The sequence below is a fragment of the Amphiura filiformis genome, chromosome 11 (assembly GCF_039555335.1).
Source record: "Amphiura filiformis chromosome 11, Afil_fr2py, whole genome shotgun sequence".
In the NCBI taxonomy this organism is placed as follows: Eukaryota; Metazoa; Echinodermata; class Ophiuroidea; order Amphilepidida; family Amphiuridae; genus Amphiura; species Amphiura filiformis.
The window spans coordinates 16337560-16359195 of NC_092638.1; the positions used below are offsets into that span (position 1 = coordinate 16337560).

Here is a 21636-nt window from a genome sequence, read left to right on the forward strand (position 1 = left end):
TCCGATCCTCTTGATGTGTCCACGCGAGTTCTGCAGTGTGATGTTCTGGCTCCATTGCTATTTTATAGCGTTAGTAGACTTTCTTCTAAAGAAGTCCACCTCCGATCTGATCTTGAATCCAGTTCGCTCTAGTCAAAACTATTAAACGGAGAGATTAGCATTCGCCAACACTCAGCACCATAGGAGAATCATTTTTATGGGCACGCAGGTAATATGGAATAATTTCGCTTTCGCAGAGATGGATAATAGGAAACCTCTCCACAGATGTTCCAAAATGCACACCATAATGCCTTTCAACTCTCACTCGTTATCTCTCACCCAAAGTTGATTTATAGATAAGAATTTTAAGTTTCTTATCTCTCAAAGACTCAACCCATTTATAATTTCCACTTGAAACTATTCGGGCCACCATGATTTCATAGGCTAAGCTAGCCTGGCTTGTGCATTTTGGAAGATTGTTCAGCAAATATTAATTGACCTGAACAAATCTGTCAAACCTTTGTCCCTGTTTATGCAACCCTGATATATTAATCATTCCTTATCTAGCAATATAGATTGTGCAATGAAATTCAGATAATGCTTATTATGAGCCATTTATAGCAAATGATGTTTTTGTAAAACTCGGGTTTCCGCGAGTGGTACCCAGTGGATATTATGCCTCTGTCACACATCGCCGGATCGGCCCTACGTACAAGAAACGGATGGTATTTTAGTAAATCCGTTGTTGTTCGTAAATGTTCGTTTTATGTTCTTTTTATATCCTGCTATCATCCGCCTGCTATCATTCATGCTAACATTTTCTTCCATGGATACTAAAACAAGGCAATAGGACTTTGCTGCAACTTTCAAATCTTGGGTTACTTTCATTAAAATGTACGCTGCGCTGCGACATGAATATATTGAGACCAGAAATAAATTCTGCTTCCCAAATTTGGCATATATAAAATCAACCGTTTAGGAATAATGGCCATTATCTAAAGGGGTTAATTACTTTTTGGTAGATATTTATTATAATGTGGGTACCTTAGTTTCGGTGTGTTGAACTTGAGCCGGGCGAGCCGAGGCGAAACGATAAATTGCTATGATAGCAATGGTAGCTGCAACTATTCCAATGCCAATCAGGAATCCCTCCATAATTGGTTACACTTCTTATGATATCAAAACATCAATTGAACCTAGAGTAGAGATTTATACGTGTTGGTAGTAGACATTAAACATGTTAAATGTCCCAATGTCCCAATACTTTCAGAGTGACCATACTCCGTCATCAGCGGTGTGATACTGGTGAATGATTGATGTATGATGACCTTTACTACTTGTTGACAATGTCCTTTTTGACCTTTTGGAAGGTGTTGCTAGAAGCAAAGCTAAGTGTCATAGATTTTAAAAGTTCTCGGCCCCGTCCCTATTAAGAGTGGGGCTGGCCCGGGGGGGCTGGTCTCTTTCTTGATGAGAATCGCTCTCTCACTTTTCTCGGCAATAGTTTTTCTTCTCTGCAGAGCACTTTGTCAGTTGTCAGTGTTAGCATCCTCATCCGTGATCATGTCTTGTGCGCTTATGGTGCTCTGTTATTGCTGATGTATCGGTGTCGGCAGTGTGTTACTGTTCTTTTAGACGTTCTCCTAAACCTCGCATCGTTTCTCTCACGTAAACTCTGTCTCAATCTCCACAGGGAATGCGGTACACCACTCCTGATTTTTCATAATTCCGTGGTTTATCCTTGAGCGCGACAAGTACTTGACAGAGAGTTTGATTTTTTTTTTTAAAGACTGTGGAGATGTTGTAATTGCCGAACAATGTTTTGATTTTTTTCTGACAAGTTCTGAACGTAGGGGACTACTACAAATGTTTTCTTTTTTGAAGCTTTTTGAAGAGGAGTCCGCGACACTATGAGATTGATTGCTCTTAGATATCTTAACTTGAGCTCGTTCGAAACTCCAATCTGCATAGCCACAGCGTTTCAGCGCCGGTTTGACGTGATTGAGTTCGTGATCTTTGTCTTCCGAGGCAGTGACCAAGAAAAGTGAGATAAGCGATTTTCATCGAGACTAGCCCCATCCTTAATAGGGACGGGGGCCGATAACTTTCCAAAATCTATGACACTTTGCGTCTAGAAACACCTTCCAAAAGGTCAAAAAAGTACATTGTCAACAAGACGTAAAGGTCACACATCAGTCATTCATCGGTATCACACCGCTGATGACGGAGTATGGTCACTCTGAAATTATTCGGACAAAACGTTAACGTTAGTGTTGTTGACTAGTTTTAAGCTTCTCTTTCTATTGAACCTGAACAGAAGACAACCGACTTCATTGATATTGATAGATAGAGATGATTATTGTTCGGAGGAAGGCACATAATAAATCATTGGTGAGTATCTTACACATGTACCACGGAAATTTAAGGTTTGAGCTGACGGCATAAGGGGGTCTTTTGGAGCTGTGAACAGTAAAAATCAAGGGTCTTTCCTGGCTTTCTGGATGAATATTGCCTGACAAAATGTGAGGAATGAGTAATTTAGGAGTCTGTGAGTTGAAATTATACAAATCAAGGGTCATATGATATCAATTTGTAAGCGCTCTTTAGCAAAGTCATAGTTCATTGAATTTACAACCGTATGACAAAACAGGCGAACTTGAAAATAATAACTTTTTGCACAAGATTTGTAATTTAAAGAGAATTGGCCATTATTTATTCTAGTGACGCTAGTATACATGGTATATGGACAATATAAGTGTGCTTTTTTCATTTAATGACATAAAATTTGAAAAATATTGTAAGGAACACTTGAGGTTTTGACTTTTAAAACCTACATTTTGGTCAAAAATGTGCTTGGATAGGTAGTTTTCAACAGATTTTCCACATTCGTCTTGCTATAACATTGAATTGCATGCATTATCGGTTGACCTAGTGACGAAAAGTGTTTTTAGTGATAGCTTTCGTTTGATATAAACGAAATTCTAATTGGATGAAGGAAAGGCTTGAGGTTTCGACAAAAACCAATCAAAGAGGCCCATTTTTCAGCTAGAAGTTCAATAGCTCTTACATTGCTATGCACTTAACCGTGTAGTGTAATCAAAGACTGTGCGGAGACAATTCACTGCTTGCTTAAGAGCTCTTGGACGAAAATGTGTGCTCAGGTGTATCGAGGTGTAAACTATGCGCATGATGGTTTATAAGAGAATCATTTTTGTATAGGAACCTTTCCATACTATGCTTTCGGAGCTGTATATTTTGGTCAAATTTATGGGGTCTTTCGGAGCTGCGAAATCCAAAAACCGGGGAACATCCCGTATGGTCATTTATGTTAAGTGCCCCCTCCCCGCGGGGTTTATGTTATTTATAACTTAGGCCTATTGAACATTATTTGTGAACACAATATAGTGAGGAATCATCTCCGGCACATAATAATCAGAATTTGTTTTAAACAGTCTGGTCCGTCCTGGTTTTCCGCGACCGCTTTGGTCACTAATTTCCGTGATAATCCGGCAATCAGTTGACGATTTCTTGCCCTCTACTTGATTGGCAGTAGTAAGAGGGTCAGGAATGGTCTTACGCTTGTCCTTGCGCTTGTCCTTATCTTTAGCCATATACCGAAAGTCCAATTGCGCTTACGGTATTCGCAATGTCAAAAAAGCGGACTTAATATTCGACAGAAAGTCGCCAATAATCAACAAAAGGGCAAGTCCATCACAACATCCTAGGACTTCTTCTGATGAAGATGTGTGTCACACATCGAAAAATCAAGGTATAACTTTTAGGGTACGCGAGGTATTGTTGGTCGAAGCAACCAAATAAAAATCGATTTTCATTGTCTAAATCAATAATTATGTTATTGAAAAATAACACTTTGATATTTTGCAAAAATTCATTTTACAAATCATATGCTTTGAAATCTTGCTTGATTTATTGTTGTTAATGAGCTATGTACGTTTTACAAAAGTGTTGTTGTTTCAGCCCTCTTTACAACATAACTCAAGAACCACGGGACCCACAAAAGTATATCTGTGATATTTGAATTCTTCTACACACTGACACTCGCTATGAAATGATCAATGCAGTTTTTGTCAAAGCTCACTACCATTCGCGAGATGCTGTGAACTACCAAATCGCAACTGTTTAAAATAGTTACTAAGCTTAATAGTTGGATTTTTTTTGAGCTGAACTTCAGTTGAAATTGAAATATGCTCCAATTTATATCCAACTGGTTTCAAATTGTTCCTTTGGCAAAAATAAATCAAAATGAGAAAAGTTGCATTGTTTTGGATGTCCTGTTACATAAGTAATGTCACAAAATAGGTCAAGGTCAATACGGCTCTATGGATTTGATGTTCTCTGCCATGTTACCAGGGTAACAAACCACCTAAGATAACTATTCTTTTATTAAATGCTTTTGCAAGCGGAACATGCAATATGAGGGTATATACGCTAGCGCGATCGCCTTTTAATCTCGAGATCGTGGGTTCGAGTCCCGACAGGACCGGAAGTGGCTTTAGAAGGCGCAGGATACTTCCGTGAGAGGTTTGTGACAGAAATGGTGGCAGCGGTGGGATCTTGTGTTTCGAAAGGGTTTATAGGCATTCATATAATGACTGGCCGAGTATTCCTTGTAGCAAGGACGACCAGGCAGAAAGTAAGGCACGAGGACGTGCCTTACGAGGAGGGGGTATTGTCACGGAGGTAAGCGTTGGTGTTACCTGACGGGGATGTCCTCTTTTGGTCTATACGCTAGCGCGCTCGTCTTTTAATCCCGAGCCTCGTGGGTTCGAGTCTAGACAAGACCCGAAGTGGATCGAGATGGCGCAGGATACTTTCGTGAGCGGTTTGTGAAATACTACAACATACAAGATCTTTGATACTACTACCACTGATTATACATGGGTCCTTTTCATGTCATAGAGAAAAAGTAAGGAGGAAGCCTTGATCAATTTAAGGCTACAATAGCATCGATATAAGAAAACGGTCAGTTTTCGAAATGTTTTAACATTAATTTATAGATAAAAATCTATAATGAACAGTTATGATGAATATTTTCAATTGCGAATAGCTTTTGGGCTGGTTTTGACCTGAATTTATTAACCCAATTCATTTTAGCACCAAAATTCTGAACTTTCATTTTCGAATCTATGCAAAGTGTATTAAACGACACCGATACATCTGACTGCCATGTTGTATAAAAAAACACTGTTTAATGTTTCAGAGAATAAGTCTATTATCAATGTGCCTTTGTATATAAAGCTATAAAAATGACTATAATAATTGCTCATTTTGGAGATCAAAGATGAATGAAAATTTACCTGTTTTACGAGTGAAATTACGACACATACAAACAAGACAAACTTGTAGCAGTTAATGTTCCCTTGTTCTCGTTTGGCTGCCAATGTCATGTACACACTATACGGAATACGTACGTAGACCTATATCATGCACTATGTTCCGCTCCAAAGAAGTTCTTTGGAGCGGAACATAGTGCCACCCCGGGAATACCATACAACTTTTGAACCCGACCCTGAGAATAAAGAACTATAAAGATCTCGCCACGTTTCAAGTTCAGCAGTCGGTTCGGCAGTACTTCATTTTCCAATTCTGGAAGTATTTCCGATAAGGCATTGCAGTGTGACGGGACCGAGCGGCTAGGTACGTAGCAAGTGGTTTTATTGGTGGGTTTGCCGCAGCTAGAATCCGGCTACGCACTGGAGGAGTCTGTGATGGACCTCAAAGAAAACTACAGTGATATCTTGTTTTACTTCAGTGGCGTAACCAGCGGGGGGGGGCTGGAGCCCCCATTTTGAACCCTTGCCCCCTGTTTGCCCCCCCAAACCAAAAAAAAAAGTTAAAGTAGGCCTACTTCTGAGAGTTATTAATTAACCTCATATCTGGTCATTTTAACCTTAAAAAACACAAATTTTTGCGCGCTTCGCGCGCATTTATTCCACTTTTTTACCATATGTCACCAGTTTAGCTTTAATATGCCAAAAATTTTCGCGCGCTACGCGCGCATTTGTACCATACACTTCTTTTGTCGCCAAAAGGTGCTGGATTCCTGCCCCCTCATTTATTATGTTTGCCCCGCTTGCCCACCCAAATGAAAATGTCTAGTTACGCCACTGTTTTACTTCAACAATGTATTACTGATTTATTCGTGGCGCTTGTCTTATCTGTATAACATACTACGGGCTTCCAAAATATACTTTATCTCCACAAAGTAATAGCATCTCACATATTAATCAACACTAGCTTTTGATCTGGTCAGCAGGCTGTCTCACGCGTCACACAAGTTGCCGTACCACCAATAACACGCTACACAACGGCACCGGCAACAGTCTGATTTGTAAACCCGGGCCAAATTAACATACTATAAAAATTCCCTTTAAAGGGAAAGCCAGCCTCAATGTAGAAGAGGTCTTGTAATTAGTTTTGGTCAATGTGAAAGGCATTTTTAGGATCACGGCTTACTACATCCATGTTACATGACAGTCCACCAAACCATCAACGGTGAGAAGATGTACACTGAAACTGCAGAAAACATTAACTCCTAATCTCCTGTCAACTCTTTAATTCATTATTGTTCATTATTATTAATTCATTATTGTTCTCTAAATTGTTCTGTTCTGGTTTTATTTGTCTTTTCAGCTTTTTACCCACGATATTTCAATTTCCATCATTTTTAATACCATAACTTACGAACTCAATTTCTTCGCTTAGGAATGTCCGATTTTATTGGGGAAAACGGCGTTGTGGAGCAAAATAGCTCTTTATGTGAAAGCCTCCAAATTTATAAGCTGTCCAAAAGATGTCTGTTTTTGACATGATACGCCACATTTCTTAAAGACCCATTCAGTGATCCCATTGCAAGAGTAAAAAAATTAAAATTGTTTATAAATTGCTTAAAAGAGAAGGATAGGCCTAAGTCATTCAAATTGTCATTTGGTATTTTTGAAATGCCAAATTTGGCAAAAAATGAAGAAAACAGCAGTACTGACGAAGTTCAAGCCCCGCCATTCAAATACTTGTAGCTAATTTTAGATACTGTCAGTATCTAAAAATACAGATTCGTGTAAAATGTCTTATTTTGTCTTAAATAGGCCTACACGGCTTTTGGCTGAACCATTCGCAGACTTAGCACATCTATGTAATAATAAAGGTACGGTACCAAAATTTTGATGATTTTTACAATCGTCCGGATGAGCAAATCACTGAATGGGCCTTTAATATTAATAATAGATAAGCTGCCTTTAAAAATATTATTGACAATGTTGAGAGTAGGAATTACCTTGAAAAATGTCACAAAAATACAACATGCCAGTTATATTCCGGTCTGAAACGATCAGACAATATTTTAAACATTAATAACATCATAAACCCAAATCGTGAAAAAATCACCCCGGGTAGATTTTTGGCTATTTCTCCATTTACGATCCTGCCCAAAAGTGTCTGCTTTCGATATACCACGTCACAAATACTACACTGCACTGACTGCAGGTTTTAGTTAAAAGGGCATTTCGTGATCCACAGCATCATCCCTAACTTTTCTCAAAAAAGTTGAGATTTTTATATCACTGGAAACCTCTGGCTACATAATGTTTATGTACAAAATATTTCTTGCAGATTAATTCGTTAGCAAAGTAATCGTGAAATTTGAATTTCGTTCTGGTATACCAGAACAAAATTGCAACACATTGTGTACACATAACCATGCATAACTCGTAAAGGCAAAATCGGAATCAACTGAAATTTTTTAGAATAAGCTTTTTTTGTGGATATCTACTGAAAAATGTCATAAAAAGAGGATGCTAGGATCACGAAATACTCCTTAAATTCGCCATATAACATAATATAAACTCACCTTACATGTACATTTTTTATTTTAAAATAATTTGATATTAATTCGCAATGTATAGTTTACTATATGATAGATGGTGGCAAGAACATTTATAAAGGACTGATTACTCACTGCAATCTTCACTCTTGTGTGTTTTGACTGTAAGTTTATGAATCAAATAAAAAAGATAGAAAGTAGCTTCACTTACGTTATGTGTCATTTTATTTATAACATAGAAGTTATTAAATTAATAAAGTAAGACAATTTATTTATCTATAAGTGCATGTCAAATGGGTACATTGTTCAATACTATAGGCCTACATGCATAAATTATGCCCATATTATAGCTAGGCCCTAAAAACTTTATTTTGCATCGGATTTTTCCGTTGAAAAGGCAAAACTGATGTTCATGATAGCAACTATTTCATCAATAGCATTTTGAGTCATTTTTATCCATAAAACGACACAGGATAGGATAGATAATTACTTTGACATCAATATGGTCCATATGATGAAGATTTTGATTCTTAGATCTGTTATCAACATGATATCACGCTGTTCAGTGGTCAAGGACCCCGGGTCAAAGACACTGAAATGACATACTTTTCTTCTGCTGACCATATGATGCTGTATATTAACTATTATTGTTACATTTTAGGCCTATACCTAAAACTTTTAAAGTCATATTAATTCAAACATAACTTTGGTAATACTCACTCGTTTTCATTCGTTGAAACGGCAAAACATACTTACTTTTCCTTACACATCGAATTAAAATATTTAAAAAAAAATTCAACCACAAAAAGTTTTAACAAAAAGTCATTCCAATACCAATAAAAATTAATCTCTTGAGCAAACTGACCCCATCCCAGAAACAGGTACCAGCCCGATGGGCTGGCGAAAATACGCCACTCCGGGATCTAAAATGTACCACGCCAGAATCTAAAATGTACCACGCCAGAATCTAAAATGTACCACGCCAGAATCTAAAATGTACCACGCCAGAATCAAATAAGAAAAATGTGTTAATATAATTATATAACATGTAAGGCCTATAAAAATCTAAGTTATTTTGTACAAAATGAAAAATTGGGCATAGTGGTCTCGCGCGGCACCATGCCAATATCAACGACACTTGCGCACGACATGGCAAGCATGTATTGGCAAGGTATCATCATACAATTTGACAAATATATATAAAACACAACTATTTATTGGCAAACGAAAAATTGGGCAGCATAGCCCCACGCGGCGCATGCCAATAGGTATAATACATGCAAATGACATGCATTGGCACATATTAATATTTTGAAAAATACTTCTAAGTTTTTGAACGCGATTGAAAATTTGCGCATAAAGGCCCCCTCTAGGTCCGGCTCTAGGTGCCGACCAGATTTTCAACAATACATAAAAGATGACATACCCGGGTATGTATCTTTATGTATCATCACTATCTTAAAATTACAACATAATAAAACAATATAGATTTCAACAGACTATGTGTTATAAACAATAGCACTATAGCCTGTATGATAGTTGAAACCCATAGATCCTTTATTTCCCCGAGCTCATTCTCCCCTATTCCCAAGGCGAATTCTCTTATGTCCGTGAGAAATTCGGTCTCCCCGGTGTCTGACTCTGGTTGATCCCCTGTCTCGCAAATTGGTTCGGTACGCCCGCCATCGGTCGCCAGCCTTGGTCCCTCCTCATAGGTGGCCTCCCCCAGGACCATTGGTTTGGCCTCATTTCGTTTCCCTGCTATCTTGCAGGACAATTCCGATCCCGGATTCCGATACATGTGTCCTTCCTGATGACACTCAAAACATGCCAATGGGCGTTCACATTGCCACCAAACATGATCACGGCCTCCACATTTGCGACACTCACTCCACTGGTCAACCCTTCCACCAGCTTGCTGGGGACAGGACCTCTGCATAATGCCCTGGCTCTCCACATTTGAAGCATCTCCGTGGAAAGTCTTGACGAGCTGGAGGACGCGGACTCACTCTACCAGTTGGCGGGGGTTGCTGTGACTTTGCTGCAGGAGATGGCCGAGGACTCTTATTAACTGGACCTTGAGCCCCAGCACTCATAGTCTTCTCCATTCCGTCCACCTTCTCCAGCAAGACCCTCGCCATTTCATCTTGGCTCTGGTATCCAAGATTATCACTTCTCTCTACCCTACCAGAAGCAACTTCGGGCCTGGCTTGCTTAACTGACCTCAAGTCACGCTCCATCTCGCTCACACGTGCAATGAACTCACTCACTTCAGAATCTCTGGGTGAGTAGTCTCTCTCTTCAGTCGCTATTCTACTATAGCCAAAATGCTTCCCACGACCCATGGTTTGTTCTGTCTTGCAGAATGACTCTACATTCTCAGCAAGCCCTATAGCATCCACCAGAATTTTAGGGGTCGACCGGAAGAGTTCCTTGCGCAACTCGGTATCCGCTATCGCCCTCTTGAAATGTCCTCTGGCTATATAATCTTTCTCCGCTTTCTCGAACTTTGGGTGCGCCAAATCCACAAGTCTTTTATCTGCTTCCCCAGTTCACGGAGGCTCTCTCCTTGTTTCTGCTCACGCCGAGAAAGAGACAGGAAGTAATTCTCAGGACACTCACGTGGGCCGAACTCTCGTTAAGCACCTTCACCACTTTGGCATAACGAGCCTCGCGTGGATTAATGTCATTCACGTTCAGCGTGGCCAGTGCCTCATCTTGGCAACAAGAAAACATCTGGAATGCTGCTTCCCTATCTGACCAGCCATTGTAATCTCTACACGCATCAAACTGGGCGGCAAAGTCCTTAAATGAGCCTTTCCCATTGAACTTTGGGGCTTCATACTTCCTCGTTTCTTAACTGTGTCGTCTGCACTCGTGGACTCATCCGTGGATGTCAGTGCAGATTTATTCTTCTTCCTTCCCCGTGACTTCTTCCCCTTTGAAGACTTCTTTTTACCTGACTTCACTCCTGAGTGTGATTCAGTCTCATCCTCACTGGACTCCTTGGACTCTCTCAGTAGCTTTGCCGCTGCAGTGCTCCTTTTGGCCCCTTTTCTGACTTTCTTAGGCTGGTCCTCACTTTCGGACACTGTTTCAGAGTCACTCCCACTGCTACTGCTACTCTCAGCTTCACTCTTTGCTTTTATTTCTTTCTTCTTCCTGGACACCGATGCTCTCTTGGAAGATGATTTAGGCCTAAAGTCGGACTCTGATTCACTTTCACTGCTAGTTTCAGTCTCGCTAGCTAATTGTGACTTCTTCGAACATGTCCTTAATTTATTCTTCTTCTTCTTGGACTGTTTATCTCCAACTTGATCTGACTTAGTCTCCTGGCCATGCAGAGTGTCCTTTTCTTTTGTCTTTCCCGAAAGGGATCCAAACTTGGCCTCAAATTGGCTTTTCCCCTTCAGCCTCTTATCACGCCTTAAGGGGGTGGCTGGCTTTGCTCTGCAGTGTCACTATCTTTGTGCCCTCGGCGCAGTCACTTTCTTCTACTCTGCCGACTTTGTTTCTTAGACTGCTGTCTCACTTCTTCTCCTGAATTGGAATCATCGGTCTGACAGCCTACTTCCACTCCTTCTCTGGATGGCCATGCCATATTCACAGGCCCGTACTTTTGCTCACGCTCTCTGTCTTGCAATGCTCGTAATTTTGCCACTCGGAGTTCTTTCTCTCGGTCCAGCCTCTCAATTTCCATTTGAAGTGCCTGACTCTCAGTGTTCTTTCCCCATTCTTTCCCCAGGTTTCTTCGCGTTTTTCTCGCCATTTCTCGTTCCACCCTCTCACACTCTTCCTGCTCTCTACGACTACTACCTTGGAACTGGTTTATTCTCTCCTGCCTCTCTCGTGCTCTCTCATTTTCCTCTATTTGTTCTTTTTCCCGTTCCCTGCGCGCTGCGTGCCATCTCCAGGTTTTGCACATCCCGAGCTTCTCTCTCTTATGGATCCGTGCTACTACCTTTTGATCCATTGCCTCTCTCTTTCATGCACTGAAAAGCAAACATACACGTGCACGGAACCACAACACAGTGTCTGTTGAAATCACATCAGAGAAATAATAATGATGATAAAAATACCATAACATCTTACCAATAACTTTCCGTGGGCACTCAATATTCACATATTATAAAAATAAAAATACATGAATATTTAAATATACTTCACACAATTTATAGGCCTAAATAAGATCATAGGCCCTGTACATGACATGATTTGTAATAAAGACCTAATTGATTTAAAATAGTATCTGGGTGTGACTTGCGCGAGTTCCACATAAATACTCTGATCCAAATGTTAAAGCCTCTATGATTTGACAAAATGTAATTCCGTTATACAAATGCTTTTAGCTGAGGCTACAATGTTTGCATACTAATAATAATCATGAATAATGTTGGGATGTGCCCTGAGTAATTTAATTTAATTTAATTATTTAATTTGGTTTACAAGCTGAAAGTATGTCATGAGATGGGAAACCCCCTTGTACGTGCAAGATAATGGTGTGGAAAGTCATTTTGGAATTCCCCCAAAATTATTGTAAACAAAGTCAGATCTATGTTTGGAACTTGGAAATCCTCAGTTCATTATTGCACCATCAGGAAAACCCCAGGAAGTGATGTAATGTGAAAGGTGAATGTGTATAATTAATCTTGGGAAATCCCAAGATTGCAGCAATGTTGTGAAAATGTGATTGAAGTAATGGTTTATTAATAGATGATGGGTTTTTGCATGAGTACTGGTATAAAAAGCTGGATGCTTAAGTTGGGACTTTACAGAATGTCATGGGAGATTGTACACTCCACATGTGTGTGATGGTCTTCGTGCTTCAAAAAAGAAGTACATTTTAACCAGTTTGTGTAGCCATTAATTGAGCTATTTTAATACAGCAACGAAGGAGATAGCGAGCAAACAAATGTGCTCTTCCTCATCAAAGGATTAAAGTTCTTCTGTCGAATTGCTGGAGTTTGCTGGGTTTGTGAAGGCCACGCATCTGTCAAAAACAGCGGAGCTGAGTTCAAGAAACATGTTCCCTGAAGAAAGAGAGAATGGTGAAAGAAACGCCATTTTTGGAGAAAGCAGCGCAAGGAGATATATTTGTGAGAGAAAGCAGCGCAAGGAGATATATTTGTGGAGAAGGCAGCGCAAAGGAGATTGGAGAAAGCATCATCATTTTCGTATGAGGATTTTATACGCAAGGATTTATAAATGCAAGTGTACAATGGACTTCGCTGATTTTCGCAGGACAAGTGAATAAGGATATATTACATCAGTCGTCCAGAACAATGCAAGAACTCTAGAATCACCAACAAGAAGACCGCTGGTTAAGTACCGATAGAATAAAACTGATTGTGTGATTTTATTGTAATTGTGTTATATGTACCAAGCATACTTTGTTTTCAATTAAAGACTTAGATTTTGTTAGCTTAAAATCAAACAGTGTATTTGTGTTGTGCATTCGTGTGAGTTCGGGTAAAAGGTGATTTTGGCCTTGAGTCAGTACGACTCGTAACAATGTCAAAAGTCAGACAATATTGTAAACACATAAAAAAAATGTGAAAAGTGAGAAAGAGAGTGAGAGTATTATTTTCCAAACGAAAATAATACAACGTGAAAATATAATAATCCCTATATAATATTATACGCAACTCGCCATCTCAAATAATTAATTAATCCAAAATCCGAAATATTATTCGGGAAAAACCGGAATAATTGATGCAATTAGCGCATGTACATGTGTATGTGCCACTTAGCAATGCGCTGTGCGGTACGTGTACCTTTGACCTCATTGATAAGGCTATGCACAATCCTGCACGTACGCCAAGCCATGTCAGCAATAATGGAAACCATATAAATTTCATTACAAAAATAATCTAAGATAGACGAACTAAATCAGTCATTTCTCTCTTTCCGCTTTACCTAGAAACTCCTGTTACGTATCAACATGAGCAGCAAGGAATACCATATTGTTTAGAAACTATGATTTTGAAATACGAACACGATAAAGCATGATTTTGGGGGTGAATTTGTAGTCAAAAACAACAAGAAATGTGCAGGGATGCGCTATGCACCGTATACACGCACATGGAAAATAAAACAACAAAGCATCACTCGAATTGCTCGCACAAAAATCGCTTAAAACACATCCTAAAATTTATTTCATGACTCCCAAATCACCTCTACGTGTTCTATACATAATAATCTAATAAGTTAATTTGGAATGATTTAATTCCTAGAACCATTTATAATAGCTTATAATAATAAAAATAACAAAATAATAACGGAAGAACAAGAGAGATATAATTACCTAAAATGTACCACGCCAGAATGGAAATTTTCCATCCTGGAGTGGAAAAGAAGCGCCAATCAGCGCGGCTCTCATTACCAGTTAATTGATTGATTGATAATGACGTAATGCAGAAATGAATTTAAAGGCGCACTACGTGATTTGGAAAATAAAATTAAAGGATACTAAATAATAATATTTAATATTTCGAATCCCGTCACAGCAGCAATATCAGGGTAGTCTACTTTAAAGAACTTTCAAACTTTCTAATCTTTGGCACGATCGTATTTTTTTGGGGCATACACGCTACATTGGGTTTCAATTGTGTTCTTTGTAAAAAAAAAAAAAAAAAAGTTCTGTAGCCAAGAAACAGGTTCTTTGTAGAACCTTAAACTTGAAGAACCTTCCAAGGAATCTTAAAGAAAGAACCCTCAAAAGGTTCTTAGTAGAACAGAAAAAATGTTCTTTCTCCAAGGAAATGATTTTTAGTACCAAAAGGGTTAACACTACCGTACATTTTACTTTTCTTAACTTTGTGATGAGTCCCTGAATGAATGAATTAGAATGTCCCCAGGCCTATTTAAATCTTTAAGGTTCTTTATAGAACTTTTAAAGGTTCTTTTTAGAACCTTATTACTGCTTAGGGTTCTGCATACAGGACAAAAAAAAGGTTCTAAGTTGAACCTTTTTTCTGAGAGTGTATCTTCAATACGAAAGGTCAAAGCTGGGCAGATTATTACCACAATTGTGCATTTGGTGATACAAGCACCAAAATTGGCACACAAGTTTCTGTTTGGTCACTAAATACAAAAATAACGTTAGCCAAATTAAAATCCAAGATGGCCGCCATTTTTCAAGATGGCCGCCATCGAATGATGGATATTAATGTTGTGGTGGATAAAGTTGAAATACAAGCACAAAAAATTGGATTTAACTGTTCTTTGGGCCTTCCTATGGGCCAATAACAACATATCAGCCACTTAAAAATCCAAGATGGCCGCCAGGGGTGCCATTTTTAAAGATGGCCGCCATTTAAGGGCAAATATTGATATAACCGAAGATCAAAAGGATATACAAGGACCTTGTCGAGACAAGAATCAACAACTTGTATCTACAAGGTGGGTCCCATTTTCAAGATGGCTGTCATTATCAAGATGGCCGCCATTTTCAAGATGGCCGACACCATGCATCACAGCTTAGAAGTAAGCAGTTTGAAGTTAGTATCACATCACTCTTGCCTGTTGCTTCGTGATCAACCCCATTCTGTTGCCACTATCAAGCATGGCATGGACAAAATTAGAGACACAGTGGCATTATTGAATCCAGTACTATCATTGCTGCAGATCAACCACTTGCTACATTAGGCAAGCAGATTCAATGGTCCTGGCCTGAGAATTACAGTGAATACAAATTTGTGATCATGTTCGAAGGATTACACATCGAGATGGCTGCATTCCGATCCATTGGATCTCTTCTTAAAGATAGTGGTTGAACAAGTGCATTTACTAAAGCTGGGGTGTCATCGCCCGGTACTTCAGGGTCTTTCTTATTAGCTTCAAGCATCACAAGAACCCGCCAAGCACATCACATATTCAGCTATCGGTCTTTGTAGTCACGGAACTCACTATTCTGGTACTGATACGTTCATTCAGAGAAGCAACCTTTGCTTTGTACTGTGAGGCCTTGTCTGGAGAGTACTGATACCATACTTCTTTGCTAACAATAATTTCAATTATGCACGTTGAATACAATTTATGATAGGGATATGATGACCCTTGAGCAACGCCATCCTGAGATAGCCAATGAGTTTCGGAATGGAAATCATATCGGAACTTCTCAGCAATGGCTATAGACGAAGCTCATGAACAAGTCAATGCCGTTATTGAAGGTGACGGGGTGCAATTGGTGTGACTGAGGATCATCAGCCCTCAGAAGGTGGATGGTCGCTGACACTGAAGTCAGTCATCTGGTTTCGGAATATGAAGCAACATCAGAGGCTAAAGATGCAACAGTAAACACCAACCACCATGAGCAAACAATGAAAGTACAACAAGAGTTCCTGGACAAAGCTTGGAACCTAACCAAAGTTCTTCAAGACATGGGCAATTCTTTCCATGAGGAGTCAAGTGACTGGCTCTAAACATAAAGGACATTGCACAACCTAGTGTTCATGAACTACTTGGCAAACATTATGAAAGGGGCACTGAGAGATTTGGTGAGTTTATCAATCGACTAGAGAGCCAAGAACAAGACGTGTTCTATACATCCATCACAAAGAACACAATTAGCTTCTTCATTCAAGAATGTGCTGCCACTGATTCCAAGCAGAAAGCCACACTGTAACCTCTTCTCACAGCTCTTCATATGCTGGCAGTGTGGTATAAACGAGTTCTTCAAATATGAAAACCAGCCAGTTCCTGCATATCTGAGTGACAACGGAAAGCTATACACGTGCCCGAAATCTGGCCTTACTGACATTCTTCAATCTCAAGTGGTGTTACCAGACAAAGAGTCAGAAGTAGAGGCTATCGTTGTTGATGGATCAGCATTGATAAACTGTCTGCCCTCACGTACATCAACAACATTTGACGAATATGCCAGAGTAACTGTCATCCCATATGTATAAGCACTGTCTGCCAAGTACAAGATAACAGACAATGTCTTTGACGTCTACCTGCCATCCAGCTTAAAGTCTGAAATAAGATTGAAGCGAGGAGCAGGAGCCAGAAGACGGTGACAGGATGCGTGGTGCTGAGAACATTACCGAACTCTTCCATTTACCTGCAGACATAATCGCCGACATGGATACAGTCGACCCGGTAGTCGTAACTAAGGAGGAACTCAGCAATAATGTAATCAGTTTGGACGATATTTCGTCATGTAGCCACGAAGTGGCAGATACACGTCATTGCAATATCTACTTTGTCATCGTTGCAGGAACCTGGCCTGCAGAAATTGTGGCTTTCCTTTGTTCAATGATCATATCTTAGATGTATACCAATACATGAACACGTTGATGCAATTGGCCCTGAAAAGACTAATGGAATGCTGTTCGTTCACGCCTTTAGTGGTTGTGATATTGAGTCTGCCTTCCGTGGTAAAGCAAAGGCTGGCAAACCTGGAATGTGCATAATGGGGTATCAAATGTTTCCCCTCAAAACTAAGTAAATATCTGCCAACACTTGATGCTGCTGCTCTTGAGACAGGTTTGTAGTCACAATGTACGACAGGTCCAGCACTGCTACAAGAGTGAATGATGCACGGTCAGAACTTTTTGCTCGTAAGCAGAGATCATTTGATTCGATCCCACCTATTCGAGCTGCATTAAAACAGGCTGCCTACCGTACCAGGCAGGTATGATTTGGAGTCAATCAACATAGCCCAGCCAGAGAATTGGGGCTGGACACAGGAAGTTGATATTTGTAAGATCTTCTGGAGTACCTTTCCTCCTATTGCGACTATTGGCTAAGAACTAACAAAACGTGGATATACTAAGGAATGTCGTGGACGATGCAAGACTTGCAAGTGTTACAAATAGTGTCTTCCCCGTACACCACAGTGCTAATGTTCATGCCAGGCTCTTCAATTATGACACTACTTAAATATATATAAAGGCTTGTTAGTAAACTCATGGTTCCAACATATTTTTCAACATAGCCCCCCCCCCTTGACCTCAATGCACTTTGTCCAGCGGTGTGCCAGCATTCTGAAGCCCTCGTGGAAGAAAGCTTCATTTTGGGCCTCCAAATAGGACTCCACAGCCTCAATGACATCATTATCTGACTCATAATAGCATCCACGAATTTCGGATTTGTGTTTTGGAAACAGGTAGAAGTCAGATGGTGCCAGATCTGGTGAATAAGGAGGGTGGGGCAACAATTCAAAGCCTTACTTGGCAGCTTCAGCCACTGCAACTTGCGCTCTATAGACAGGGGCGTTGTCCTGCAACAGAAGGACCCCAGCCTGCAACTTTCCTCTGTGTTTTTCGTTAATAGGTTCTTTTAGCTGCTGCAGTTTTGACGCGTCGTAGTACTCTCCAGTGATGAAAGTCTTTGAAAGTAGTCAATCATAATGAAACCCTTGTTATCCCTAAAAACAGAGACCATGACCTTTCCAGCAGAAGCCACTTGTTTGAACTCGATCCCTTGGAGGTGGAGATCCACGATACTTCCACTGCTTGCTTTGATTTTTTGATTCTGGTTCAAAGTGATGAACCCATGTTTCATCATGGGTGACAATTCTGGAGTAAAAATGATCTGGATCAGTCTAAAAACGCGACAGAAGTTCCTTCGAAATGTCAGAAACGTCAAGTTTCTGATCTGGATTCAGCATTCTCGGCACCCGTCTTGCGGACAGCTTGCTTATGCCTAAGGTGTCAGTCAAAACACCTTGCACTGAACCATAACTAATGCCCATCTTGTCACTGAGCTATTTGTTGGATAATCAACAATTCAGCAGCCCATTTCTTTACATACTGTGGATTAGCTAGGAGAGGTATCACAAAGTGTGCTGACCATGTTCATGGATGGCCTTGGGTGTCATGCCCTTTTTATGAAGATATTTAATCACTGCGCAAGCTTCTTGTTTATCCAATATTGGATCTTTGCTGAATCTGAAGATTTTCAAAGGACCTCACCGGAAAATAATAAATGACAGATTTATGAATATCGGTGCATAACCTTATTAGGCAACATGCTTTTTAATTACAATGTAAATTTGGAGATGCTGCTATGCCTTCTAGGTGAGGATTAGAACGGTTTGATACCCCCCGTATATATATTGATGATTCGTTCTTGATAAATGACCAAATGAGTGGTTAACTGTAGCTTAACTGTATGACCATTTGATTCTTTGTAACATTAATATTTGTTATTCAATGGCGGCCATGTTGAATAAAATGGCGGCCATCTTGGATTTTCAAGTGGTTTTTATTTCTTCATGACAAGATCCACAAGGAGAGGGTAACTGCAACTTTTGGTGGTTGTATGACCAATTAATTGTTGTAACATCAATATATGTCATTCATTGGCGCCCATCTAGGAAAAAAAATAGCCGCCATCTTGAAAAATACAGTCGCCATCTTGGATTTTTTAAGTGTTTTATATTTCTGCTTGATAAGTGACACAAAGAAATGTTAGTTGCAACTTTTGGAGCTTGTATGACCAATATATTCTTTGTAACATTAATATGTGTCATTCAGTGGCGGCCATCTTGGAAAAATGGCGGCCATGTTGGATTTCAATTTGGCTAACGTTGTTTTTGTATATAGTGACCCAAAGGGAGTGTCTGTACCAATTTTGGTGCTTGTATCACTAAATGCACAATTGTGGCCATATAAGTCAATAATCTGCCCAGCTAGGTTTCAATCATCCTTGGCATTTCGTGCCAGCTACATACACTTTAATAACATCACTTAGATTTAAAAAGAAAAAAGTTTACTTCGACAACTGTTAAATAGGCCTATAAACAATATCAATTTTTAATCATTTGCCATACAATGTAAATTATACCGCGAATATCAACATTATTTGATATAATAACGACATTCTTATAAGTTATTCAGAATGCAACTTCTTATGTCTGATACGCTCTCATGTCCCACCAAAAATAATATCCAAACGCTCATACCCCAACCCTTAAAGCCATATTATAACATTTTCAAACAAAATAGATTAGCATTTCTTTGCCATAAAATGTTAACTTTTACTGTCAGATATATCCCCTTTTATTTTTGAGCCGAACAACTACGGCAAAGCAAAGAAAATTGGAATTTACTACCAGCGCACATATCGCCAATACGTACCACTCCTTCGGTCATGTTGTGGTACGACCCTTTGTTGTGTATATCACCGTCCCGCACGCCGTGTATGTACTGTGTGTTATGAACATCGTGTATGCATTCGACTAATAATTCCATCGTAATAATAAAGCGCCGGTTCCGGCGTTTTATTCAAAATCTCGGATTTTGACAAAACTACAGCACCTAGAGTCTTGATTTTTGCAGGGTATATTGGTTTAATAAAGTGCAATTTAATCGTGTAAAAAAAAGGAATTTTAAAAATTCAGTGAGGGCGTCTTCCTCAGCAAATGTTATAATATGGCTTTAAGTGCTTCTTTTTTTTTATTTGTGTCCCAGTTCAGTCATTTATACCATTATCCCCAATACTTATGTTAAACATTTACAATACCCTAAATCATTGACAGTTTTCTTTGGTACGCCCATTTCCTTTTTAAAGGAATTTTTATTTTATGTTGTGTCCCTATAGGATTACGCAACAGTCATATCCCGGGAGTCATATTTATGGAGAACATTAATTGTCAAGCTCTCTATGAAAGAATACTATAAGAGCCAACAAACACTTGGATCCACCTCAAATATGTCAACATTATCTAAATAAATCATCTTTGCTGTCAGTAAAAGCTATAAATTTGATTGTTTTCAATTGCGAGAAAGTTTGCAACCATCAAGGAAAACAGCATATCTATCATCTTTATTTCTAGTTTGAAAGTGTGTACCCAAGAACAAGTTGGTCTTTTTTGCATTTAGAGATATTTTTTTTTTTTGCCTTGAACCTGTTTCATGCTTCCTTTTATAGTTCATCGTAATGGGCTATTAGCTATTCTAGAAAATAAGTGCACACCCATAGAGGAGTAACTTTTCAATCAAAGAAACTGGATTTGCAAGTCTGCTTTCTGAAAACGACTGGAATTCCAATTGCAAATGTCACTTGAAAAAGCCTGGAAATCCAATTAAATGAAGGAAAAATTACGGAAATGTCCAAAATGAGCTCTCAAACTGAAGATTTCAGATTTTGAACTATTTTTCGGCTGGATTTTTTCGCCTTTGGACACTTTAAAAGTCTGGATTTCCAACAGTCACGACTGGACAAAAACTCCTCTATAGGGGGTGTGCATCTTTTTTCTGGAATACCCCAATACATAGTATAGCAATATCTTTATAAGAACAGAAAACAGTTGTATCAACAGTAAATAATATAGTTTTGACATGTTACAGATAATTATCATTCATATAAAAAAATAAATAGAAGTGGCCCAAGGATTGATCCTTGGGGTACACCACACTTGATATTTTCTGTTCGGTGATGATGTTCTGTTCTAAAGTTAATTTCTTTAAACTTCCGTGGTCCGAGCTGTGCGCCAAGCGTCTACGAGCGTACACACAGAAAAAATAAGCAATCACGCTGATTGGCTGATCAACGCACTTGACAACAAGTCGGTTGACGCATTGGTTGTCTGTTCGGCGCGTAGTAGGCGACCTTGTCACTTTTACGCGATCGCAATTCACCAGCGCGTACCACGACCACGGAAGTTTAAAAAAAACAACTTTAGGCCTATGCGAAACAAATTGGTCCAATGTCAACTCATAAAATATGTGCTGAAAATTAAAATTACCATAGGCCTATTTTGAAATTATTGGATTCCAATATATATTCCGCCATGTTGATTGTTTCGAGATCGGGGCCGAGGGAAGAGGTGCTCCTATGCAAAAGGAGGAATTCGAATTCCACGGGGC

The 21636-nt window shown here is 39.4% G+C and overlaps 1 protein-coding gene across 1 annotated transcript in view; it reads right to left on the reverse strand.

Annotated features, from left to right (window-relative positions):
- Positions 1–5412, reverse strand: part of LOC140164433 (squalene monooxygenase-like) — a 49110-nt gene extending 43698 nt beyond the window's left edge. Inside the window, exons 1-2 of the mRNA XM_072187712.1 lie at positions 5298–5412; positions 1024–1175 (exon numbers count right to left, since the gene is read on the reverse strand). Coding sequence (XP_072043813.1) covers positions 1024–1134 — 111 coding nt within the window. The 5' untranslated portion in view covers positions 1135–1175; positions 5298–5412. The remainder of the gene's footprint in view (positions 1–1023; positions 1176–5297) is intronic.
- Between the last annotated feature and the right edge of the window lie 16224 nt (positions 5413–21636).